This window comes from Melospiza melodia, chromosome 6, assembly GCF_035770615.1.
Source record: "Melospiza melodia melodia isolate bMelMel2 chromosome 6, bMelMel2.pri, whole genome shotgun sequence".
NCBI lineage: Eukaryota > Metazoa > Chordata > Aves > Passeriformes > Passerellidae > Melospiza > Melospiza melodia.
Window position 1 is genome coordinate 22896604 of NC_086199.1, and position 27919 is coordinate 22924522.

The 27919-nt window shown below is 44.9% G+C and overlaps 1 protein-coding gene across 1 annotated transcript in view; it reads right to left on the minus strand.

The window, feature by feature from the left end:
* IFT43 (intraflagellar transport 43) overlaps positions 1–27919 on the minus strand; it is a 43945-nt gene that overhangs the window by 1966 nt on the left and 14060 nt on the right. The window contains exons 3-6 of the mRNA XM_063160254.1: positions 25311–25378; positions 12940–12972; positions 12401–12447; positions 965–1037 (exon numbers count right to left, since the gene is read on the minus strand). Of these exons, the coding sequence (XP_063016324.1) occupies positions 965–1037; positions 12401–12447; positions 12940–12972; positions 25311–25378 (221 nt within the window). The remainder of the gene's footprint in view (positions 1–964; positions 1038–12400; positions 12448–12939; positions 12973–25310; positions 25379–27919) is intronic.

The window sequence follows — 27919 nt, forward strand, 5'->3', positions numbered from 1 at the left end:
AAAAACATGGTGTAGGGGGGTGATACACTGTTGCACCACCTGCCTTCACAAGTGGTCCAACACTATAGAAAAGGCTTCTATTAATTGAATTTTATTGTGTTTGTCCATGAAAATCCTTTGTCTTTTCTACTGCAAGAAAACGATGAACATAGGAGGATCAGATAATTTTATTAAAAAATTAAGAGAGAGAAAAAGAAATTCATTCCAGTGAGAGACACAGTAATTTTAAATTTACTACATAAACTGTCAGTTATTTTTGTTAACAGTGATATAATTACAATATAATTACAGTAATTACAATAACTACTTCTCACCTGTGAGAGAAGCATCTGTGGCCAGGAGTAAGATATCCCACCCCTCCAAATAAGAATCAACAGAAATCCCAGTCTGTGACCTTGGCAATAGGCCCATTAGAGGACAGAAGACTTTCCTGGTATAGTTTAAGACAAAACTCCAAAACCTTTCATTTCTTAAAACTTTCTGGTCTCCCTTGAGCTGACTCCAAGGCTACTGCAACAGCCCCTTCAAACAACTGTACTTTGTAAATTAACTACACACTTGAGGAAGAAGGATATCCTGTGGAGGGCAAAGCAGCCTACAACCATCAAAATTAAAGTGTGTGGGATAATGCATGTGCATTGGAGACATTTGGGGTTATGCAGGCAACGTTTAATCAAGAAATTCCCTGCTTTTGAGAGTTTGATTTTGCAACATCAAATATGTTATTCTAATGTAGGGGTTTTTATATATAGAGAGAATATGCAGTAATTGCTTTCTCTGTGTAATAGGAAACAAGAATTTTTCACTGTTCAGCTTGCAGCACTACTGTCACAAAAGACCATGGCAAATCCTGCTGAACAGCACTGCTGCTGACATGCAAAGAGCATGAGTAAGAAGGGTTTAATTTCACTAGCCAGTTTGCACTGCTGATGAGAGCCTCAAGAGCACCTGGCAGTGCTCTTACCTGGGGGGAGCTGCCACTTGCATGGCCAGATCTTCCTCCTGGACTTCCTCCAAGTCAGGGATCACAGGAATGTCTGCAACAAGAGAAAGCAGCAGCAGTAAGTGGGGAGTGTTGGGCTCTCCTCTCACTGAAGAAAAAGGGTCCCTTGCTTCACAGATTTGAAGCACCCTGTTTCTTATTAGAGGGCAACACAAAATGGTTATTTAGCAATAATTAAAAATATATTGTTTAATATTTAAATAAGGCAATAAAACTTTGAAGTCTGAAGTCACAAGAAATCTTGCAAGAGGAATAGATTAATCCAGGTATGGCTCTAAAGGCCATGGACTATGCATCTGAACACAACCTTAAAGCTGAAAGAAGCCACCTGTACCAAACCTTGCTGCCTATGTTGCCATCATGTACTTACAAGAATCTGCTTGTTATGTGTTATCATTTATTCAGACACCAGTCAGCTAGACTCTGTTAAAAATGAAACATGGGGCAGAAACTATGTGAATCCACATAAAACTGCATATTGAAGGATCTGCTGTTGGGGTCTCAGGCTGTGCAGAGGCCTGTGACCTTCCTCAGGAAGGAAGTGCTGGTGGTCCAGCAGATACAAACACTAGGGAACACAGGTCTTGTTTTAGTGTCACAAAACTTTTCCATGACTTCCAGTGTCATACTGGAATGGCTGAAGGTCACTGGGTATTCCCAGCACAAGGACAATGGCTACTCCAACTAAAAAGGATGCTAGAAACAAAAGAAATGAGGACAGGAGGAAGAACTGAGTGTGCTTTGCATCCTACTAAAGAAGCAAGGCCCTGAAAGCATTACACAGTCTGTCATTTGATAAAGTGCTGCAAAAAGTTTGTGCAAAAAACAAAGGAGAAAGAGAAGGCAAAGTAACTGGAGGCACAAAGCAAGAACAGAGTACACCAATACAGAGCTCCTTTAAACACTCAAGACCACAAAGTCTCTCCAGAGACCCTGAGCCCTCACACCATAGAGAAGCTGGTTTGGCTCAGGGAAAAGGTTTCACTTGCCCAGTAAGCAGGCAGAGCTGGCCCCTTCAGCACTGGAACGAGCAGCCTGCTCCCAGCTCTGCCGGCAGTACAGTAACACTCCTGCTGGATGGCAGCAGGCAGCTGAGCCTGGCTTCGGCCCGTTTTTTCAGCCCAGGCTGAGATGAATATTCAGGAGCTGGAGAGCCATTCCCACCCACGGTGCCGAGGCCGTGGGCAGCTCTTCCCGAGAAGCCCCTAGTCCTGTCAGGCTGCAGGGCCGCCGTGTGCCCCCGCCCAGCTGCAGCCGGGCACGGGTCAGCGGGGCCCCGGCACAGCGGCCTCGGGAGCTGGCACACAGTGGGATTTCTCGCTAATTGGTTGCCTGGAGGAAGGCTGGGACAGGGGCTGTCACGAGCATGGCCGCGGCGAGAGGGGTGACAGCTTGGCCGGCCTCAGCAGAGCTGTGCCTTCTAGCTCCTAAGGAGCAGGTGCCTGCGAAGAGGTTCTCCAACTGCAGCAAACTTCCCAAAGACATTTAAAGGGAAACTGCAGCAACAGCCCCTAGGCTGTCCCTAAGGCAGAGGAGGCAAGTGCAAGGAATGTCTCACCTGTGCATCGCTGGGCAGATCTCCCCACCTGTGCTTGTGAGGACAATACCTGGTAGAAGCTGCTGTCCCACTGGCTCTTCCCTGCAGAGGCTCCCAGCTCTTGGTAAAACGTGTAGCAAAATGCACTTATGGGACAAAAGCATCTCCAGGGACAGACAGACAGACCAACATGTGGAGGCAGCTGGTAAAATCTGCTCAGGGATAATGTGGGAGAAAGTCCCTGTATATAAGCAAGAAGGAGCAAGGAAGGAACAGACTGGTCCAAGGCAGGGAATGAAACTCTGTGCAGAGGTGCCCTGTTAAGTCCAGGAAAATGAGCACGGGAATGAGAAACTGTTTAACTTCTCCTGAACTAATTTATCCTTTTATGACAAGACCGTGAACGTTTCTCAGCAAGCACAAGTAAATTAAAAACTACCTGGGAACAGAGCTGTCTTCATCCACAGAGCAGGAGAAGGTCAGATCCTTATCCATTTTTGACAGCAGAAATGTAAAAGGTGTTTGCAGGAAACTAATTTCTTCACTCAGTGCTCATTTTGGCAGCTATTTCATGAGTCTACTCTTCCCAGTTCTCTTTTGGTTTTGTTGATCTCTTTTTACACTAGAAAAAGCTGTAAACTTAGGGCCCTGCTCAGTGATGTTCCTTCCATTTTGCAGGTTCACAAAGACTCCTGGGTTCTCTAGTGCTGATTTTATCTCACTGCCAGTGAATTCCATTGAGAAATTTCGAAACCCCTTGCAGAGCGCAACGTCCACTCTGAATTAGCAAAATTCAGGCGATTGCTTAGAAATTCTTTCCAAAAGAAATTCAAGGCTCCAAGATTTTAGAGATACTTTGAAAACATTTCAGACAGAAGAGCTGGAAAAGCTCTGGAGGCCCCTGCCAGTCTCTCCAACAAAGGTCAGTGCACGCTTGTTCCTACTGCAAAGTGCAGATGCCTTGCCCATTTCTAGGCAGAAGCAATACCCTTTAGGACTGGGAGACTGACAGGAAACAGTACAGAAACGTCTCACATTTTAAGAAAATATTGGGTCCCTGGGCTAACTGCTATCAGAGACAAATAATTCCTGAAATATTTGGGTCCTTATTTCACTTGTTACTCATAACTAGCTCTTCCCTCTGCCAATTCCCATGGTGCCACTTCAGCACAATCCCTCTCCCTTCTCTCTGCACAGTTTGCAAAGTGTCTCAGCTCTCACTTATCACCGAGAACCCAACCTTACCCCCACGGATTCTCCAGCCTCTTGTTTTTGTTGCTCTTCTTGAGACTCCCATCTTTTTCTCCTATAAGCTCTGGTAACACAGCTAAGTTGTGGCACAGTGTCAGCAGCAGGGGGAATAGCACAGCACGGGCTGTTGTGCTGCAGGGCAGTAGGCATATGCTCTACATTTAATACTCCCACTAGCTGCAGGGAGGCTTTACATATAACATTAGTACATGCAGAAATGTTCACAGGACCATGTCCCCCCAATCTCACACTGCATCTTTTTCCAACAACACAGTCGTATTACAAACCCCCAGTCTGTGTGCTTTGCTCTGTGACCCACATTTTTCCTCTCCTGTTCAGTGTGGGAGTTTCAGATAATTTGCCACAAACCTGTGCTTCTGGTGCAGAACCTTGACACATACTTTACTGGCTAGGCTCTCATGCCCATGTAGGCAAACCTCAGAAATTACTACAAAAAAGGACACACCCTCACAGATAGCAGCTCAATGTACTGAACAATGATGTGAACAAATGGCTTGTGGAAGATGAGGGAGCACCACATGCTAGATGACAAATGCAAACTCCCCTCCACCTCCCAGATGGTTATGAACAAGTGAACAAAGAATGAAATCAAAATGAGCTTACTCATATGGAAGTTATGGTGGGGCAGGAGATACCAGTACCAAATGCTGGCTGACTGGGGAGTTAAGTCACTGCACAAAACCGATTGTCCCAGAACATCTAAGTCCCAGCATATAATTAAGAATAATATTTTATTTGAACAGCTGAACTTAGCTAGGTCTTACACAAAAAGACCTTCATGACTAAGTTATGGCAAGGCACCAATGCCATAAGACAGAAGTGTGTGAATGGGAGGAGGAGAAGATGGAGAAGAAAGAGTGAAGGCAACCCATGCTACATGCAGACAGTCAAACAACAAGCAAGGAACAGCAGCTTTTCAAGTCATACAGAAAGGAGGGCTTTATGTGTTCATATTAAAGTACATGTACTAAACATCACCTTTTTTACCTCTTAGCAAATAACTTACTGACAGGCAAAGAAGACAACCACAGAAAGCAACAAGCAGGAGATGGGAGAATCTGTACCAATCCAATACCCAGCTGCTCTTGAAAGTTGGTAAATTGCACCTCCCCTCCCAAGCAGGGCTGATTTTTGGTTTAGTAGCAACACCTGCAGGCTAGGTCTCTTAAAATTCTGTAAACTCCCAGTAAGATCTTGTTCTTGTCCCAAAGAACTAAGTTGTCTGCTAGATACAAGATGGCACATAAATAGGGACAGACAGAACCTCTTCCAGGTCAAGCAATAAATTACTGGCAAAGCTGCATCTAGAAACCATGCTCCAGTTCAGGCTGCAGTCAGTCAGAGTGTGCTGCTTACTCTAAGCTGCTCTAAGAGTACCCTCAGCCCCCACCCTGGCACCCAGTAACAAAGAAGACTCCATCTCACACAGTCTGATCCACTTCCCCAGCTGGATCAGTGTTGCAAAGCCCATTCAGAATGGACACTCTTGTGGTGGGTACTGTGCTGCCCTCCTCGTGCACACACCACCATATCCAGAGAACACAAAGAGGGCAGTGGCTTCTGGAGCTGGCAGTCTCCTACCACCAAGCAGGTATAAAAATGAAACTATTTTACGTTGCTTGCTCATAAAATGTAAAACTGAAATAATTACAATATCTCTGCTGCTGCAAAACTTTGTTTTACTGAATGCTGTTACCTTCTGCATCACGTTTGGGGAATTTTAAACAGGCAAATGGAAGGTCTGATTGAAGATGAAGTTAAGTGAAAGAAATTGGTCTCATTTAGCACATGACAGGATTCATCTGTGTTCCCAAGTCCACTGAGGTAGCATCATGGGCGTTTCATATTCATGAGCTGCTGCGACACTGTGTCCCCTCATTTACAAAGCACCGTGTTCAGCAAATTCTGTCCCTGTGGACACTCTGTGCATTTCATGGTCTTGTCAGAGAGACATCAAACACTTCAGTAACCAAATACCAGAAAATGGCTTTAATTAGTGCATCTCAATGCAATAAATAATTTTTCTAAGTGGAAAAATGGAGAATTAAAAAGAAAAAAAAGTAAAAAGTGGAAAGCAACAGGCAAAAAAAATCATCAAAAAAACAAAGAACAAGGGACACAGCTTCTGCTGAACACACAAACAAGCTTGAAGCCTCTTGGAAGCTTTCTCAGGAGAGCAGCAGGCAAATGGAGAGAATAAAGAATGCTTCTTTGGATGCTCGGACATAAATTTCATAGGGATGTCTTTCACTGACTGAAATTGCCCTACTAGCGGGCCAACATGGAGCAGCATACCTGCCTGATCAACCAGCAGGGAGATGAAAACAGTAGAGTGAAAAGCAGATAGTAGCACAGCTACCAGGGCACTGTCTCAAAAGCAGAAGATAACCAGAGAGTCCCATGTCCCAAAGCCTCCTTCTGAGAAGTGGATGGTAACAGCACAACCTGACCAAGCTGATGGGAAAAGTCACCTGTGTGTGGGTGCCAGAGGAGCCACAGGATGCAGGGAAGGTCATACAGCAGATTCAGTACTGACCCTACAGCCTTGTATTAAAAGGTTATACATTTGCCTTGCATAATATTGCATCTCAGCTAGATGCATGGCTGGCTAGGGGGTGACATTCTACTTGCCTCAATAGTGTGGTGTGTTCAGATTGCAGGTGACAGGCATCAGGCATTTCTGCTGCTTCCCAAGGCTGCTGCTGACACAAAGGTCCTGCCCAGCTTCAGTCATTTGAAGTGTGAGGAGAGGCACAGAACAGCCATGTCAGATGAGTTGCTGGGCTCAGGGCAAGGCTTCACAAGCAGTAGAGCATGGCTTGTACTTATGCAAGAAGTAGAGGCAGACCCTGACAGCTTTAAAGGTGAGGAATCCCTTAATGCATAGGTTTCTTCAGCAGCAGCAGAAGACAGGAGAGACTGGAGGCCAGGCCCAGGACTTGGAGTCCACCATGCTCCTGAGGTTATCAGCATTTAGAGTGGTAACACAGCTCCCAGTCTTACCAACAGCCCCCTGACAGAGCACTACGCCTGCCCTCCTTCCCAGTAACATGTGTTTTCCTCTTTTCAAAGGCCGTTCCCCGTTCCTTTGCACTATTCCCCTGCTAAAACATACTCAGAAGGTAGTGGGGCATCAGATGAGAAGGTATGTGGTGTCCTGAGAGGGTCTAGTGAACTCAGAAACACAAAACCCTCTTCAATAACGCTGGAGATAAGGGACTTTGCATTAGAGCATTATTGGGGCAGGGAAAGCAGCTTCTCAGGATGCTCCTGTGGAAGTATGTTCAGGAGCAGGCATGCCTGATTCTATTTCATCCTCTTCATGTTACACTGGAAAAACAAGACAAACTACATTTCTTTTATGCTAAATTCTTAGGTTTTTTATTTTTCTTATATATATTTATTAAAAAATGCCTCTTTGATCGGCAGCACCCATGACACCTCCACATCCAGCAACTCCTCAGAAGCCTCCCTGCCTCCACACAAGGCCACCGCTGCTGACAGCCAGCTAGGTTTGATCAGAGCCACTCAGAATCGGATTTTCATAAGACAGATGAGGAATCTTACTGCTGCTTTCTCTCATATCAGATGAGAAACTGAGGAGGAGGGGGGACGGCTCCTGAGGGAACGACACTACAATCAAGGGCTACGCGGTTCTCTCTCTGTCCCTCCACTGCTGCAATTTTCAAAGGAGTTTGCCTCAGGCAGTTTTAAATGATGGTGTCTCAATTCTGTAATCATCTTTCAAGAGCTTTTTCTTAAAGGGTATTTTAGGTAAACCTAGTCCGTCAAATACATTTATGGACTCACCAATCACAGACCCAATATGATTGTGTATCCACCATATCACAGAATTTAGCAACAGAAGATGCTTCCCCAGACTGTCATTTTCAGCCCTCAACAAGCTGAGTGTGCTCCTTGTAATTAAGGAGCCCACTGACCCTTGGCCAGTGGTCTGCTGCTTCAAATAGAATCTCAGACAGTCTCTCAGGACATACTCTCTGCTCTCCCCTGCCCACTGTGGCTCTCAGGAGGGAGCTTTCCTCCAGCACCACGGGCTCTAGATCACTATGCCAGCAATTATTGGAGGAGTTCAAACTGGCCTGGACCAACAGCTCAGCGGAAACCATCAGGCTGGGCCGAGTCTGCCCTTCAGTGACCTTGCACTGAGACTCAGAGTAGTGCATTGGGTGGGGGAGCAGCAAAGGAGAGAGCTGTGGTGTGCTGACAGAGCCATACATGAAGTCAAAATGTAGAGTCACAGAGACCCAATAACCACTGACACTCTCTGCCTCAAAACCTTCTATTCAGCCCATTCAAACCACTTCCAAAACAGCACGTCTTTCACTCTGTCTCCATTTCACTGTTTTCACCCATTTAGCTCTCCCCAAATCACTCCAACACAGCCTTCTGAGCCTATGAAGGCTTGCCATATCCCTGACTGTTCCTGCAGATTCTGCCCTCTGTTACCCTCATGCTCAGCCACTGCAGCTGTCCTTGCAGCTCGTGGCCTCTGGAGTCCACCAGCACTTTGTGTGCCCTGTAGAAACAGCAGCTCACCAGGGAAGCAACTGGCAAAACTGATCAGGAATGACAGAGCCAACAATAACCCTCACTGTGCTCTATTCTCAGCTCTTTGGAACAATATCATCATTGCTGTATACTTGCATGCAGCTCAAGAAGTGTTGGATATTTTATGGCTGTGAATTCTAGACCTCCCACCTGACGGATATCACTACCCAGAAGGATTGGGGACCATGGCATCTGCCCACTTCCCCTCTGTTACTCAAAGTCTGGACTCTCATCCTGTTCAAATGCAAAGGAGCTGCTGGCACATGCCAGAAAGGTAAGTCCTCCTAGAGGTTTGACATTGCATAGAAAGGTCTAATCATCAGCTCTGCTTCCTTGAGAAGGCTTCCCAGCAGGCAGGAAAGGGTTTTGCCTTGAGGGCACAGATCTAGTGACTGTCTCCTGGCAGCTTTCCTCACCTGCAGGTCAGGTTCCAGTTGTCTGTGTAGCATAGTCAGGCTTTCATTTCAATCAGCTGTCTCATTCACACACACTATCTGCTTTAAAATAACAAGCTGTTGTTCCTGCAGACAGAAAATCACACATTACATCCCAGTCTTCCAAGAAAAGCCATTTTCTAGGAGCTATGCATCCCAAGAGTAACAGAGAGAAAGCAGACAGGGACTTCTGATGGTGGGGCAATGTGGGAATACCTGGGAGAGGGATAACAACCTTAGCTAATAAGTTCTCATAAAGTGCTGAGGAGAAAAATCCAAGGGCAAAGTAGTAAGGAGAAAGACATCAGACGGAATACAACACAGCAGTGCCGAGCTGGTGGACAAGAAAGGAAAAACAAAGAAACTTCTAACCAAAGGACAAATCAGATTGCTGAGGTGGGGGAGGAATGTCAGCATTTCTCTCCCTGACAGGAAATAGCCCTATCTAGTTCTGTGCCAGAAAGACACACATGAGCAAAGCCCTCTATGCCCTGCTGGGGAAAAGGAGGAAAGGGAGGATAAAGCCCTTCAACTTTAGCTTGGTTGTCCCATCTTCCCTCCCACCTCATGACAAAGGATAGTCTGCACGTGGCACAAGCTCTTAGCTGCTACAGAAAAGGAAGCAGTGCGCTGCAGATAGCACCTTTTACATTCCACAGAGGGTCTCACATGTCCCATCTCAAGCAGTTTCCCTGCCATACAGAGCTCAGTCACTGCTGCTTATTTTCCCTGTTGACATGGACAGAAAATTGAGCAATTACCCTCAAACTCCTCTCTCTCAGATTGCACAGATTGCTACATACAAAGCATTAAGCCCCCAATTGCCCCTGGCCAAAAGTGACTTAACTAGGCCTGTCCTTTAGGAATTAAACACTTTTGTGCTGCTTGTGAAGGTTTATTATTCCTCAAGTGTGATGCATTAAATCCTGCTAAAGCAGGTTTCTCACCACGCAGAGGACCTGGTCCCCCATGACAAGGTCCAGTGGGCACACACCCACGAACAGAGGCATTATCCCTTTGCTGTGTCCCAGTTCTCGCGAGTACCAGCATGTGCTCAGGAGGGTTGGCACTAAGAGCACGGTGGCTGCTGTAGGAAATCAACCTAGCTATCAACTAGATAATCCAGAGCTACTTTTGGAGAGACACTGCACTTTTTCAAAACTGTCTTCCACCTTCTGGGTTTCCCTGTGCAACCATAACGAATGGCTGAAACTGCAGATCATTCCATGCGTGTCCCTGTCTGGTCCACCCACTTACCATCTCCCATATGGTTTCACTCATTCCATACAGCCTGAGAAGTGGCCATCCTTCTCCCCCTAACTCCCACAGAGATAAGGAATCAGATGCTATTTAATACACAGGCCAGGAGCAGTGAAAGAATTCTACTTTTATTTCTGAAACTACAAGGCCTGTCAAGCCCAGAAGTCTCTACTTGGCTGTGCAAACTTCCCTCCACCTTCCACCTGCCAAACTGGGTTCTCTACAGCCCCTGTACTTTTTTAACACATTCTCAAATGGACTCCAAACTCAGAGCCCTTGGCTGTTAGTGATGTATAAACAATCACAACAAACAAGCACATTTCAAATTCACAAGAACACCTTTTTAAGGGCATATAGTTTTGTCCTTCATTCTTCTAATGAAAAGGTTGGATGGGGGACAAACAATGTTAATGGAATGGTACAGCTCAGCTTTTTAATAGGTTAAAGGAAGGCGATCCAAATGTATTGGTTGACAGCAGCAATCATTACGCAACCGCGCCTGTTCATATTAAGGTGTACAAGCTAAGACATTATGCAGCACAAAATAACCGTGACCCATCCTTGGGGATCCATACACCAATGTCTTGGTTTTTGTTTGTTTAGAATCTGAGCTTTACTGTTCCAGTTAAGGACACAAACTCAAGTACAGTTCTATGCAAAGGGGAGGTTGAAGCAGCTCAATTTACTGCACAGCCACAGCATGCCCTGCCTTCTACACTAGGCAGTTATTTGCATCTCTCTGCTTATTCCAAAAAGTAATTTTATTCATGTTCTGGAGTTTGTTTATATATCACTTTTCTTCACTCCAATTGCTGAGCCCACATGGAAAATTCCTCTCCCAGAACAGTCTGCCTAATCTCCCTGTCAAAATAGGAACACAACAATGCAATGCACCATCCATTTAGAGATTTTTCTATATACAAAGTAGATCCACAACCCAGCATATTTGTACCAGAGGCTGCCTGGCTAGGAACCATACTATATCTTTCTTGTAATGCATACATTTAATCCAAAGCCAAATGCCAGTTTGCAAACAATCCAAATTCAGCTGCTAACCACAGGTTAGACACAGATAAATAAGTGAAGTCTATTAGGATTCAATATGTCCTCATACCACACTCTGCATCAATTCTATTCTATATTTATTACCCAAGGTCTTGGAGTGCTGAAAGTCACATGCTGCAAACAAACATGTGGTGAGCATTTTTATGCCTGGTTAGCAAAGATAGTCATCCTCCAAGTGCATGACCAAGGTTCAACAAAAAGGACAGCACGTATGCAAACAGAGCTGTTCAGAACAGACTACCAGCCTCACTGACATACACTGAAATTTAAGAAGCCCAAGGAACTTCCCAGGGGGAAAATTTAGTCTGTTCTGAAGATGCCAATGCTATAAAGGTGCCACTTCTGGCAGTCATATGTTGCAATGCTTAATCTGTCTGGAAGACCCAAATAAGTCTTCATTTAATCTCATTAACCATACTGATGTCTAATCCTTTGTGACTCCAGATAATTCTTCTGATGCTTGGTGGTATTTTACAGATGCAGCTTTTTATACATCATATAAAATTCTTAGCCCTTGAAAACTGAGGTACCTCCTAGAAGTTTTAATGAATTTCTGTGCTCCCCACAGTTGTCTAGCGCTTGTCTTGAAATTAATCCTGTGGATTTTTCCTGAGATTTCTCTTGACTCATCCAGTCCTAGAAGAGCAGGTAATATACACTATAAAGAAAACTAGTGCTAAGTCAGGAGTCCAATAGATTTCATAGCAGCCTGTAAAGGGATGAAATGGGATTACCCACCAGTGTTTATGTTTAATTTATGATCTTGGATTAGGGCAAGCAGATTTTTTAAATTAAGAATTCCATCATGACAGAAACCCCAGGCAACAAGGATATTGTTACAAAAGAAAACAGATGCTTCTAGCAGAGCCTACTACCACCTAAGTCAGAGGAGAGCAGGGACCTCTTTCCCCATTCTTAACCTTTTATTGTGCTTTTAGCTCTCATTTTGCCCACTCCACTATTCTCCATGGAGGTAATTACAGAGAAAAGTGCATCCTTGCCACTTTCCTGCTTTCCAAGGTCCTCTATAATTCTATGTTCATGAAGAGCCAGAGTTAGACTACAAGTTCACTTCCTCATCCTCCCTCTCCTTTACCCTTTTTCCCTCATTCATCTGGGGAGACCTAAGCAGCTCTTACATCTGTTTGTCCCCAGAGTGGTTAATTTCCTTGCAATTTCTTACAAGATGCCTCTGCTCACTTTACTGGAGACCCCCTAGACATGCATGAGGGCACTTTTTGTGGTCCAGTACCTTACCTCCTCCATCATCTGATGCCTCCAGGCTCTGCTGTCTGAGACGATGGCTGCAGCAAAGCACAAGAAAGAATTTCAATTGTAAGCCCAGAAAAACATCTTCTTGTGCCCCCTTCCTCCCCACAAACTTCAAAGGAGAAGAGTTTCCAAGTATGCTGTCAAAGAGGGAGTTTCCAAGTATGTTTAGCCTGCATGGAAGACTGATCTTCCATACCCTTCAATGCTGGGCTCAGCAAAAATCTCAGCTTAAGCAAGACGTACCTAAGACAAACCCCTAGGCTGAAGACAGTAGGGCCTGGGGTGGGAGGAAAGCTGTGGCTTTCTCATTTTCCTTCTTTCTGTTTTAGGGAGTGACAAAGCCATCATCTACTCCATATCCAGGGAACTATAGAATGACCAGCCCTGCTCCATTCTAGGGCACATGATATGAATTCATGACAGGCTCTGCATACTTCCCAACTTTCAGATCTTGGTGTACTTGTTAGATGATCAGATCAGATGTGAAAGTTGTGGAAGAAGTCTCAGCAACAATGGGAACTTACTCTTCTACTTCTTCTGCATGTTTTCTTCCTGACCTGCAAGACAAGGATGGCTTATGTTTAGAAAAGGCTAGAGAAAATGAAAAACTTCACCTTTCCCCATATGATTTCTATTGTGCAAAACAGTTCCTGCATCAGGTCTAATACAACACATCACACCTTAAAGAGTTCTGAGTGACTATTAAACCAGTGTATCAAAAAGTCCCTGAGTGCAACAGACTGAAACAAAACCACTTGGGGCCCAAAAGACATGGGGCCATGCCCAGATATGGCAAGAACCATACTCGCTGGTTCTTTAGTTTCTCAGATACTTTTTTATCCCCTTTGCCATTAGCTGCAGGTAAAGCTGGCCATACCTGGGTAGAGAGGTTGGTGCATTAAGGAGTGAAGAAGGTGCTATACTTTGTCTACCTACTCCTGAGAGATCAACAGTTTCCTCCTCCCCATGGTTGAGCATAAAGACTTTCTCGTTGCCTTTCAAGTTAGGAGTCCACATGAGCTGGCCAAGCTCAGGTCAGACATGCAGTTGTGGCAAAAAACCAGGGTTGATCAGGCTGAGTTAACAGGAGTTCATAACAATAACATGGTGGGGAGGCACTGGCAGCTCCCTTGCTCTCCACCCCAGTGAGCCCAGAAGTAATTCAGTCCCGATTAGGGACGCTTGTTCAATATTCAAAATGTAAAACATGGAGATTGCTGAACCAGCACTTTGAAAAGTTAATTAAATGCCAGGTTTCTTTTTAGCAGATACTCCATCACTCGCTGATTGCTTTGGCCATTTTGCAGAGTGAAGTTTCATGTCTATGTGTTGGGAATAAATATTCTCCCATCCCCTAAGTCAGGGTGCCATGACAAAGAATACATGGGGCTCTCCCCTGTCACATGCATTGTCCCAGGATGCACCAAGATGTAAGAGAACTTGCTTCACTGCCTTGCATTGCTCTTTTCAAAGCACTTCATTACATGGCAGAGGCCTCTCCTCATCTGCTTTCTGTTCTAGCAAGTCACAGTCCTCATTTGTGAATAATCTACTCTTCTAAGAGCAAGGAGTGGGGCAGAGAGGATGACTAGCTATACAGAGAAGAGGTATAAGGAGAAGAAAGCCCTTTATCTCTACTGCTCTCACTGGAGCTTGCAGTCTGAATCAGTGATTTGAGCCCAGTAATATCAACTGCTGTAATCAGAACTGCAGCTGTGTGGTGACATCTGCACCTGGGCTTTCAGCTATATCTGCACCCTCTGTTCAAAGGCAAAAATGGAGCATAATTGGGAAAAGAGCCCTTCCAGTGAGGATGAACTGTCCAGCTCCATCCTTCTCCCAGTGGTAGTACAAAGCACTTTTTGTGAACCTCCTGATACTATGGAGAAAGAAATAGATGGCTTCAGAGAGCCCTCCACCAGCACCCAGTGCCATTTAGTCTCTGAGAAGATAGAGATAGAAAGATGATGCAAGATTTCTCCTATTTTATTCCTCCTTGATGCCTTCACAGAACTGGTTTCCATATAGCCTTGCCTTTTTCATGCTGAAACATCCCAAATGATGGCATTGCACAGCCACACACAGATGATTTCCTGGGGGTTCAATTTACCATCTTCTTGGCATAATCCAGTTACTCTTGATGTTTGGCCAACCCCAAGTAACACTCTCTTCCTCAGTACTCACACTCCTTACGTCTTTGCTCCTGTCTCCAGGCAGAAATGAAACACTCCACGTGTTCATACTTCCCAGGAGAAAAGGTCACTAGTACTATCCCTGTAAGCAATTTCTGTTTCTTCTTCCTAAGCTCCCTGTCATGACTGATATCCAGGTGGCTCACAGGGAAGGCAGTCATGTTAATCTTAGAGGCAGAGACTGCTTTGCTTATGTTGTGAGACTTAGGCTTTCTCAACTTTTCTGTGTTGTTAGGAAAGGACTTATTCAGGACAATAAGCAAATACCTCATTATGAAACAGCTGCACTATATATTGGAAAACAAAGTAATCTGGGGAACAAACTCATCAGCAGGGAGGGGAGGAATAGTACTGGCCCAAGTGTTAGAACTCCCACATCAAACAAGACCATTCCTTCCTCTTCCCAGGGCAAGTTACAGCCCCATGGTCAGTGCCCCCAGAACACCTTAGTCCCTGTGCCACCAGTGCCAATGGTGGCACTGGGTGAGGCAAGTCTGTCACGCTGACAGTACAGCAGTTTATACAGAGCATTCATATACTAACAGCACTGGAGCAGGAGCTAGAAATGACTGCTCTTCTGTTTAGGAGAGATAAATCTGCTTCCAGTCACCTGTACTGCATATGTTTGTTAATATATGATTTGGCACAGCATTATATTTGATGAAACTAGCATTTCAAGTCAGCTCATGAACTCACATGTAGAAACTATCCCAAAAATATAGTATGAAGCTTCTGTAGCACAGGAAGGAATTGTATGTTTTACTCTCTCCGTGGCCCTAACGATCGAGCAAAGAAGATATCACACAACCTGCTATTTCCTCTTTTTTTTTTAGTAAGTCTTCCTTTCATTTTGTTTGGTGCCAAATTACTTTTTGAGTTCTTGTTTCAGATTGGGGGAAAAAAAAATCACAAAACACTTTTGGTTTAACTAGTCTTTTGCTTTTTTGGCAAAACTGCAGTACCTAAATCTACATAATAAACTGACTCAGAGGAAAGACAAGCTCTGTCTTGTGTACTAAGGTTAAAAACCTCCAAGGCAGCAAGAGAAATCATTAATAGATCTTCAAAAGGTGCCCCCCTTCAATACTGTCCATTCCATAAACTCAGCTGAAGGCTGCATAGAGATAGTATTCCTGCAGAAACAATCAACTGCTTGTCTCTTTGCTCTCCAAGTACTATGGGCAGCATACAGGATTTCTTCATGATGTTATCACATTGCTTTAAGGATTGTGGAGTATCCTTTCCTAAGAATAGTCTCATCTTACCAATGCCAATTGCTACACATTGAGACCAACGTTTCCTCCTTCAGGAATATCAGGTCTAGGTAAATAGCACCCTCTTCATTTATCTCATGAGCTTTCTAGTGGTGAGTGAAAGCAGGCATGGAATGAAGCTGACAAGCCAGCATACACAGCTTTCCTACCCCTTCTTCATGTTCTCAGCAACACGAAGTGCACTGCCCTGCTTTGTCTGCTACAGCAGCAGGCACAGCCCAGGGAGGGCAGCAACAAGGACCTATAAAATGAGCAATTGAATATGAACTACAGATACAGTCACTCAAGTAAGGATAAACAAAGGAATACCATCCCAGGAGCAGAGCTCAGAAATACACTCAATGCTGTATTATACACCAGCCACTCCCCATTTTTGTGAGACAGGGATACATCTGGTTTTTTCACTTACGTTCCCAAGTCCATTACATCTGGAGGGGCAAAGAACATGGACTCACTCCATCCGCTGGACAGCTCCCTTTAAACTCCCTTTCCCTGAGAGGCCATCAGCACTCCCAAACATAATCATAAGCTCAGAGTATTCCCTCTGGCTTTGGACAGCTGCTTATCCCCTCTCTATTTCAGAGTATTGAATAGCTGTGAAACTGGGTGAAAGACCGTGACAGTCCTTGTGTAACCCCATGGTATGTCACTCCCAGTACAGAATACCTATTGTCTCCTAGCTCTGCCCTGCGGCAGAGGATATAGATCTGATCTCCCTCTTGAGTGTTGTCTTTGCTCAGTTCTGCCCACAAGGAATCCTTCGTCCACATCAATGAGAACGGGTTAAACCCTAAACCCGAGACCTTACTCCCACTCTTACAGTGCCCTGATGTACAGCTGAGCTGCCTGCAACTTCTGTGCTGAAAGGGTGAAAGGCAGTTCCAAGGTAGACATCATCTCTGTTAAAACTGTTTCTTTCTCATTAAATGGACCACCACGGAGATCTAAATGGAGATAAAGTGGCAGGGCTCAGAGAACAGCCAGGATGCTATCTTTATGCAGCATGACAATGTGCAGTGGCTAATTAGACACCGTTAACCTATTTTAGCAGAGGACATAACTGGGATGAATGGAGAAAAACGTCCTTGAAACCTTTTAATGTCCACAGCTCATGAGAGCTCCAGACACACTTGCGTCCTGCACCGTGCCACAGCCAGGCTCCGAGGAGTTCTCTGTGCAGGAGCCGAGGTTCTCTCATGCGGCCCGAGGAGGTGTGAGTGCGGGCAACACAGCTAAGGAGAAGGGAAGGAATTACCGCAGCTTGCTAAAACGCATTCGGAGGCGGCGGGACGGGAACGCCCAGCATGGCGCGGCGGAGGAGGAGAAAGGGCCGGGAGCGCGGACAGCCTGTCCCGGCCGGGCCGGTCGCTGTGCCCGCCCCGCCCCGCCCCGGGCCGCGCCGCCGCCACCGCCGCAGCATCGCCGGGCCGCGGCCGCCCCCTGCCGGGCAAGCGCGGCGCTGCGGGCCCGGGCCCCGCGGGCAGCCCGCACCGAGGGCTGCTCCCATCTTACAGGGCAACGGGGAGAAACTCGTGTGTGTGTGTGTGCTGGCCTGTTTCCTGGCATGCCTCAACCACTGCTACGAATCACGTGGAACCAGAAAGCCGCTCCAAGCATCCCTCTTGCTAAAAGAACGAAACGGGAAGGGGGGGGGGGGGGGCGGGAAGGAGAAGGTCGTGATGTTCAGAAATGCATTTTGTTTGGAGACATTAGGGTAATCAAAGGGTGGGCAGAGACAGGCTGGGTGCCCTGGAAGCAAGGCAGCAGCCGGCGTTCTGCCTTCCATCCAAAACCATGACCCACCTCAACACCGAAGGCTTGGCTCAGCCCACAGGGAGGCATAAAGCCTTTTGCCTCTCGGGCAAAGACTCTAATTCAGGTCTAGGCCTGAGGGAGGAGGGGAAAAATATTAAAAAAAAAAAAAAGACGTTGTATTTTCTTGCTCAAATGTTCCTTAAGTGCCCATCACCACAGTGAGTGGGTGGTGAGCTAGGAGTTGCAGCTTGTTCAATAGCCTAAGGCACAACTAAGTTCCACATCCAATATGACACACAAGTGCTAACTGATAGTTCTCCGGGCCCTCCAAGGGTGGGTCTCAGTCAATGCTTGTTTGCTGTGGCACAGGAAAAGACACATTCACCAAGGCTGTCTGTAAATTAGAACTGCTGCCGGTGCTGGAAACCACCACAGGTGCCTTCTCAGCTATTCCACTGCGCCTTCTCTGGAGCTCTGATCTGTTAAGTTTCCACCCTCTCTTCCTGGCCTGTGGCAGACTGGAAAAGCCAAGTTTTCCTTTACAAAAGTAAGGAGTTTAATCTTCACATCCTCTACAATCGAGGCAAGTTTTGCCATTGATTTCAGCATGCTTATGAGCCTTTATTTTCATCATAGGATGTCACCTCACAGCCCTCCACCTCCTAGGCCTGGAATGCATGGCTATCTGTATCACTGTAACGGGGTTTTGGGCAGACACATATTTTAAAGCTGTCATGGCCCTACCAACCACCTCCTGGCCCCTCCCAAGCTGCCTGTGCAGGCCAGAGTGCACGCTGAACACAGTGCCCCAGAGCATGGCTCTGGAAGAGGATGGTTGCAGCAATGAGCAGGCATGCTCTGTGAGATGGGATCTGACACTGCTGCTAGTCAGCTCCAGCTGAAATGGACTTGTGAGGCACTTAATCTCCAGATGAAGTGTTTTTGTTTCTCCTCATGTCCTAATATGTGAGCTTAACAGAAACAACAAAGGAGGAAAGCACTGGCAAGCAGGACTTTAGGAACTGGCACAGAAGAACAAGCTGCCAGAGAGTGCTCCCAAGGATCCCTGAACCTCAGCCCACTGACTGCATCATCCCTGAAGCAGATGTTCCCAGGGTTCCCCCTCTCCCTCTCAGGTAGAGAATTGACCAGCAGAGCTGTTCAGAGCTCCCACTGAGCAACAGAAAAAACAACAACACTCAATACAAATTCCTGCTGTGTGGGAAAACAGAAAGCAGTGCTGCAGTTTCTAGAGGTATTCACCACATATCTTTGGTCCCTGAGAACAGGGGCTCCTATCCAAGTGATCATGTTCTTGGCCTCCAGTAAGCACAAAGCCCAACTTGCACAAAAAATTACTCTTGAGGTTACAGGAGCATTTTAGCTTCCTTTTAAAGGAAAAAAGCACACTTCTGGATCCTCATGGTTATAGGAAAGAACTGACTGCTAAGAGACAGAAAATGTATTTAAGATTGTTTGAGTTTTTTCAAAATCTCACATTAGAGACCAAACCCATGATTATCAGGTTCAAAGACCTTTCACTTATGACTGGCCTCAGTGAAAACATTTATATGAGAAACAGTAGGAAGAATTAGGTGTTTATAACTGAATGGTATCTTGCTCTGTCACCTGAGGGCAACAGCTTCTGGATGAAGATAATTTAAGAACTTGGATTAAGAATTTGAGAATAGTAGAGGGGTTTTATGGGGAAGGGGTCTCGGAGAGGGGGAAATAGGGCCAAGCAAATACATCAAGTCATCTCAGGTCCCTTTCAACAGGTAAACTGCACTAAGCTAGACTCCACAGCCAACATACAGGTGACATACAATGGCCAGACAAGCTTTTAGCCTTGGCCATGACAGATACAAAAGGGTTGGAAGTTGCATGTGTTCTTCAAGAAGGTTTTGCTATTTTAAAATAGAAATATTTGGAATGGCAATAATAGCATCCCCTAAATTTGCTGGGAAATTTCTTGGATAAGAAGAGAAATAAGGAAGGAAGATGCTTTGTCCTCAATCATAAAAAAAAAAGTCAAAGAGACTTCACCCTGAGAATACTCTGCCACTTCAGCAGCTTACATGGACCATTACCAAAAATGCCACACTTCTGTTCTGTTTTTGTTGTTCAAGTTTCATTTCTAGGAGAGCAAGAGGCTGCAATCCTACTAGACCCTCCATTGCCCAGTACCTTTCCAGAAAAAAGAAAACATCACTAACTGGGAAAAATTTAACAAATCTAGGTTAAAATAAGAGAGAGAAAAAGGAAAAAGAAAAAAGATAAAATGGTAAAAAAAAACCTTGAAAGAAAAAAAAAGGGAGAAAAAAGGAAAAAGAATAAGCAAAACTCTTTTTCCATGATGCTATGAGCACTGCAAAGACATAAATGGACATGAGTCTAACACTTTCCCCTTGCAGGAAATTCTTGCAAGTAACACTAAGCAGGTTTAAAAGGAATAAAAATCCCCTGTGACAGCCAGGGCACTGAGATATTCTCAGGTGACTCTTCTGTCTTTTAGGGACTTTTCTTTTTCTGCCAGTTATCTTTACTGAGTCTAAACAGAAACACCAAGGAGAGCTCACCCCAGCAATGACATGAAGGGACAAGAGGACAGGAGCTTGTTAGCATTCCTGGAACATCCAGCCTATTAAAAAAAAAAAAAAAAAAAAAAAAAAAAGAGGAGGGGGCAGGGAGAGAGAGAGGAAAAAACCCACCCCTGGGCCTGCACAGTGCAGCTTACCGCCATCTTGATGTCCTTGATGCGTGCCGATGGCATGGAGGTGGCTGGCACCACATCAGCCCAAGAGAAGGAATGAGAGGCCAATGGAGATTTATGTGAGGAGAGTGAGATGGACAAGGTAAAATTGTCAGGAGGAGTTGTTAGAAAGTAAAATATATTGTGACAATTCCACTCCTGCCGTTCATCAATAAACTGACAGATCATTTAGTGTCAATTAGGAGTGATAGATGGACAAGTCCCCATGATCCTGGGCCAAAATTAATGGCTGGGAGGGAGAGGGTGATTGAAAATGACGGCTGACATTGAGAGGAAAGTCCTGAAGGTCCCCAAGGGGCCATTACTTGCCTCATTCCCTTGCAGATCAATGCAGGGACAAACCCAAAAACAGACACTTCAAGACAAAACTTAATCAGACTTCCTTTTCTTTCTTCTCCTTCTAAGTTGTGCCTCCTCACTTGTCAGCCTTGATCCTCTCTGCCTATACTCCTCACTTCACTGAGGACATCCACAGATGGCTGCAAGCTGCAGAGCAAGGCTGACATCTCCCATGCAGCCAGGAGCCTGGCTCTGCTCCTAATGTGGCAGTGTCACAGAGAAGTCCAGACTGAGACTCATCACAACACTGCTGGATTGGGAGTAGAGAACAGAAGCAATGACACATCTTTCCCCCACTGTCCCAGACCAAGAAATTCATGAGCACTTTACTACTCACATCTGCAAGACAGGGATTGCTAGAGGTTCTAAAACCAGGCACTCTCAGGGGTCATTTCTTATAGAGAGAATACAGGATAGTTTAAGCCCATATTCTTGAAACAGGAGGTTTTTAACTTTACTTATCTCTAGAGACCTTGAATCATAAAACCCCTTAATCTCTTAAATAACTTTCCACTAGCTCCAGGGTGCAATCTCACCACTGCCCACCGTTCAGAGCCTTAAATGATATCTATGCTATTAGAGGGGCTGGGTTACCCTCCTCTAAAGGTCACCCCAACTGCATCCTCTTCCTTCCTACAGGCACTTAAAATTCACCTTCTTGACAAATGCATTGCTGGACACTGCACCACTTCTGTTCCAAAAAACTTCAGCACGGTCATTTTCCTAAACAAGCCTTGATTATTCCAACTCTGTGTGGCCTGTCAGTCAGAAAGGGGAAATTTCACTTGTAGCTGAAGCACCTGTTGCTAACCTGCCATCAACCACGTAAAAGAAATGAGGTACACGTGCAGGCACTGGAAGGGACTTCCTACTGAAAGCAGCACTTGTGTTTGCTTGCAGGGCTACCTGAACCAAGCTGTGTTTATTTCCTTAACAGCCCTAGCTGCTGCGTGCAGAGCTGTAGGAATTTTAGGGAGCTCACTGCAAGACCAAAGGGATCAAGCACCTGAGTAAACTGAAAGAGACCCAAGAAGCAAAGAAATTACAGTACTGCTAAAGAAAAAAATGGAAGAAATTCTATGAGGAAAGTCAGAGAGACAAGATCAAAAGAAGTTGGAATTAAATGAATCATGGAAGTGCCTCTCCTTTATCAAATCCTCACCAGTATGCAAAACTGAGTTCCCTTTTCCTTCCCCCACTGGCAGGCACTTTATGTTTCTTCCTTTTGATGCATGAGATAACCTGACAATAGAGCTTGCTTTGCTTGTCACAAGTGTCAGCACTGATGTCATTAGGAACATCAGCACAGCTTTCAGAATGGCACTTGGGCTCCATCCAGTGGCTGGAGAGCTGCTTCTATAGGAAAACCCAGCTGTAATTACTGTTATTTGTCTCAGCAGGTTACTAGGCCCCAAGTGGCTGCCCAAGTTCTTGGCTGGTACCCTTTCTGCTAATACTGGGGCTAGAACATTACTGGGGCAGCAATGAGAGCACCTCTTCTCATAGAGAATGATTCTTCTCAGTACAGATTTAACTAGATACAGCAGATTCAGGTACAGATGGCCCTGGCAGCATGGAAGAATTAATTTTCTGACACTACTTTGAACCATTTCATTGCTGTTTGCAAAGGACCTGGGGGTTTGCTCAGACACTTACCAGTGGTCCTCATCATTTCCCAGATTTACAAAATGGGACTCCTAGCAATGACAACTGTTCTATAAGAGTACTGGGAGTGCAAAGTAATCTTCCCACATTTGGCATTTGAAAACATGAGTAAAATAGATCATTTTGATAGTTCTCAGCAATTTAAAAATCTGACACTTGCAAATGCTATGGGAACTCATGATAAAACACTATATTTCACACATCATCTGTGCCAATCAATTTAAAAAATAATTTAGGTGGGAAAACTTTAAGAATCCTCCTCCTCTTCCTATCTTGCAACAATCTGGGAGAGCAGCAGTCTGATGGAAATAATCAGCAAGACGGTGAAAATATTTACAAATCTACATAAGCATGACATGAGCTGGGTAGTTAAGGGACTAAAAGAGAGCACAAAGGTAGCAAAACAGGTCACAAACTAAATTCTGCTCTAACATGTGCCAAATGGAAATAAAAAGAACAATTTCAAGTGATTGTTTCATACTGATAAGACTCTGAACTAGAAATACAGCAGAAAAGCATCCTTGCAGGAAAAGCAATACATATACAGTCATAACTGACTGAATCTGTCAGAAATAGAGCTAAAATATAAGACTTCAAATGGAGAAACATAAATAGCTACAAGATTGTTGCACAAGTGGCCACAGTATTCCATCTGACCCACAATATATTTACACAACACAGAAAATCTAACTGTATCCACTCTGCTCATCCTTCCTTTCTAAGTGAAAGAAAAAAAATCAGATTTTAGCATTGTCAGTTCTGAAAATCAAATTACTTCTAACAGAACAATTCCCAAGTGTAGGTTCAGTTACACTGTCAAAAAAGGGCTTAAACCTAAATCAGATATAACAACAGAAGCATGTTATTCTAACTACATCTACACTAGTGAACTTGGAGCAAGTTAACTTGATGGGCTTCCAAACTGAGTCAAATTGGTAGAAAAGCTGCGGGGAGATAGAGCCTGAGAAAACAGAAACAACAAAGCTACAGCAACATGGGTATGACATCAGCCGATGACTCAGACTTTTCACATGAAGGCTTTACCCTGGGATATGTCAGAAAGCAAGCCCTACAGGCCAGCAGCTCAGACTTTTTTAAGGGAGAGAAGAAGAGAAATCAGCTTGGGGATAATACAGAGGAAAGGAAAGACAGCGGAATTAGTTGTACAAAACCCTTGTACCTCATATGACTGGAGAAAGTCAGAACAAACTTCTTCCTAAAATTTACTCAATAAAAACCCTTACTACAAATGAACACTGTCAGATATGACATTTCACGTGCACGACTGAGCAAGGGACACATCTTGGTCTCACGTCCCAGTGTGCAGATTCTCAGAGACAGAAGGGTCTGCAACCCTGTGTCCTGTTCTGCTTCTCCAGCTCACCCACATCCAGTGTCACAGAAGCCTTTACTCCAGACACCTACAATGCATTGTAACCCACGCAGCTGAGACGCTGGGGGAGCACCACCTACAGCTGCTGCAAATCTATAGGGTAATGTCAAACAATGGAAAACACGGTAAAATAGCACATGGCACAGTGCTGTTACATTAGGAACCTGTTCACTGTCCTTCAGGGCACATTAGGCACAGATATATTGCATATGTATTACCTCCAACCCAGTCCCTCACCTAACCAACAATTGCATAACTTACTTAACTAAACAATGAAATTGAACCTTTTTGTCTGCTGTCACATTTCCATAAAGCTTCTGCTTGGTCCTACAAAGATCCAGGATCTTTGATGGCACTTTTTTAATACCCTGAGGTGGATACATCTTTGCAATGGCAACTTCTAGGTGCAGCCAGCCTATGAAAAATAACCATTATCAGGGTTAAACTGGAGAGCAACAGGAGTTCAGGCTGAGATCTTTATTCCCTTGCTTTATTCTAGTCTCCAGATTTCCAGACTATTTATTTTTCAGAGACAAATGGAGTGATAATTTTCCCAGAAAAGTACGGTTTTTTGGAAAGGCTACCCCAGAATACAGACCATCTTTCTCCCCTCCCAAAAAACAGTGACTGTATAACAGGTTTCTGGATGTCCTCATCCATTCTCAGTTTCAGACAAGAAAATACATAACTTTTCATAACTCAGAGTGCCTCCAAAGTATATACTAAGACTTTTACTATAGGCCTTTAAGTACACAAACAATCTCACATCACTTCCCAGCTCAGCCCTTCAGCTCTCTGAATACGAAATACAACACCAGCATAACTTCTAAGCTTAGAAAACCACAACTATTTTAAAGCAAGTAATCTCCTCCCAGTCTGAACTGTCCTCTAGTTTTCATACCTATTCTAATACCATGTCCAGATACTTTGTCTTATGTGTCCTTCATGTAAGCATTGGGCTTCTCAACACACATTCTACAATTTGTATACTTTTTCCTCCCATCTCTTCTTGCTGACCATCTCCATCCATCTCCATTATACCATAACCCCATACACACATAAACATTGACAAATTTCACCTTTACTGTCGAGGCTGATCACTAAATCCTGATGTATTCATTGCACTCTTGTCAGTGTGGTGCTGTCATGTGTCACTCTCCCAGAAAGGACAGAACCAGTCAAATCCCCCATCCCAGCTCCTGCATTTAGCATGCTTATTATGCTCTTGACTCCTTCCAGGCACTGTACCAGGTAAGGAATATGCTGCCTCTGGCAAACAGGGACACGTACACTGTTCTAAACCTTGCCAAGCCAATTAGCCAATGGAACCAAGCAAAAGCAATACTTCAAATGGCTTGAACAAGTTACATTGATTTTGGAAAGAAAGACCACCTGAAAAACCCAGGAAAACTGTTCCAATGTCTGTGACAGGAAGGTCCAACTAGTGATGTTCCTTTATTCCACATCTAAATCCCTCTCAATAAGGAAAGAGATGAGGACTCACTTGGTAGATGCCTGCACAGGATCATCTGCCCAGCCTCCTTGCCGGCGTGGGGGTTTAGGTGGTGGAACCTTCAATAAAGAGAAGAGATGTTACAGACAGCTCTGGTCAAGCCAATTGAGACACCAGCTCCACACACACTAATGTAATTACTAATGTAATGCTTTACCAAATAATGGATAGGTAGCATTTTAAATGCTCTTTAATCATAAAATAAAAGGAAGACAAACTACAGGACAGGTTTTTAAGTTTGTCTGTAAACAAAAGATGCATCACCCTAATCAGTATCTTGTTAAGTTTCAGGTGTGTGTGCCTTTGACATTTTGAGGACAAACAATACAGTAGCTGACTGATCCACACAGGGTGTGCTCTCCTGGCAAAATAGGGTTCACTGGGAACTTGCTCATCACTGTTGCCCACCTAGCAGTGGGAGGTATCACATTATGCCTTTCCTAGGGTACAAGACAGCATGTTTTAGACATCTTGTTTTAGATGAGGAATTGTTCCTAAAAAGTCTGGTTTTGTCCACTGCTTAGAATAGGAGGATAGATAGCAAATTCAGACACAGTGATCCATACCCAAACTCTTCCAAAGTTAGTTGGGATGAATCCCACCACTGCCACCACTGAAATCCAAAGGGGAAGATCATCTGGAGCTAAAGACATTCCCTACTATTTTCTTGCATTGTCTTGTGTGGCACTCTGCCATATGGCAAGAGAAAATGGGAATTCAGCTTGGGGCTTATGATGGAATTGTCAAATGGGGCCATGAATCCCCACCATCTGGAAGCTGCCCATTGCCATTTACAGATTTGGGCTTGGTTCCCCCAGCCTGAGGCACTCTGTACACACTGCCTTCAGTGTTCTACATGGCAGGCAATGATGACGGCAGAGGCAAGGTGAACCCAGCTTCCATAGCTCCCAACTGATGGTACCCAGTGAGGGAAGATGGACTACAGGGACCCATGAATGGACCACTGTGGGAAAGAGTGATTGCATGAAACACATCCCAAAACAGAGAAAAACTGCTCAGTGCAAAGGAATGGTGGGGGCACAGGTGGCTCCCACAGCTTTTATTAAGGAAGTGAATGAGTGGGATGACTCCTGAGGAGTTTTGACTTCAGAGAGGACCTTGCATGTGTGGTGGGGTCAACCCTGAGCCAAAGCCAAATCGCCTCTTGCCACAGATGAGGACAGGGCCGCGCTAACCCCTGATGGTAGGGGTCTCACATGTTTATTTCTTGAAGTAGAAGCATTGTTTGTGAGTGTGGGAAATTAAGAGACCCTGCCAGGGGCAGCCTCTGCCTGCTGCAGAGAGGGGGTATGACCCTGCATAGCTCTCTGATAGGAGCAAAAATAGTCATCCTCCAAAAATAAACAGGGAGCAGGAATGAGGCAGGAGCTGCAGTCCCAAAATACCAACTTTCTTCGGCAAAGGGAGCACAGGAGGGCAGAGGGACAGGCAGGGAGCGTGAAACGCAGGAAACAGCCTCCTTATATGGGCTCATCCGTGGGGGACAGAGCTCAGCCGACTGGAATGACCATGTCACAGAATGTGAAGCCTTCAGGGGCCCAAGTGAATGGAGTTTTCTGATCTTTAAATGATTCCCCCAGATTCTTAAGATGCCAAACCAGAGAAGAGGCTACAGTGCCAAAAAAGGAGCATTTTGAATTCAGTTGATCTGGACACACCCAGAGCCCAAGAAAAAGTGGGAACACACACCACATATGGGCGTGCATGCCCACATAAACATCCTTATTCCCATTACATACACCCCTAACCCAAAACCACACTCATTCCCACACAGATGCTTCCCATGCAATAACCCCCTTTCCCCTTACACTATCCCTCTGATAGCCAGCAAGCCTCTTTCCAACAGACAGCCTCACAACTCCTCACAAAGGTGCATGGGGATACAAAAATGACACCAAAGAACTTGGGCCATAAGGCTGAGGGAAAATGCAGCATGTCCAGGGCATATCAATGTCCCTGCAATTTAATTTAGTCATCATCAAAACTAGCCTTCAGATCAAAGATAACTCAAGTGGGGCACACCACGTCAGAGGGTGATGACAATGTCTGGCCCAGTCTTTGCACAAGGCATGACTCCAGGGCATCTAGGGGTTTGATTCCAATGTCTTACCAATGTTATACCGTGTTCTCATTGATCATACACACCAGGCAAGCCTGAATGTCTGTCAGATCCTGAAAAACACCTCACATACACCTACAGGTCATTTATTCCTCTTGCAAAAAAATCAGGTAATTCTTTCTGAATTGCCTACAGGAACACTAGCAACAGGAAAGGCAATGTTAACTGTCAGCTGAGGAGAAATAGCTTTTCTTTGTTAGCTGCCTGGAAAGTGCTGCAATAAGGTCAAATGCCACATACACTTCTGTCAAGTAAATAAACTTACCTTCATATACTTTCACAGTTCCAAAATCTTAGCATAATTTACAATTGAGAATGCAATGCTGTGCTTTACCATAATATGGTGACAGGTAGGGACTTTGCAGCTGCAAGCAAGAGCTTGAGACAGAAAGTGGGACAAATGTCAACCCCAGAGGGATGAGAGCAGAAATAAAGTACACTGTCCTTCTATAATGCAGCA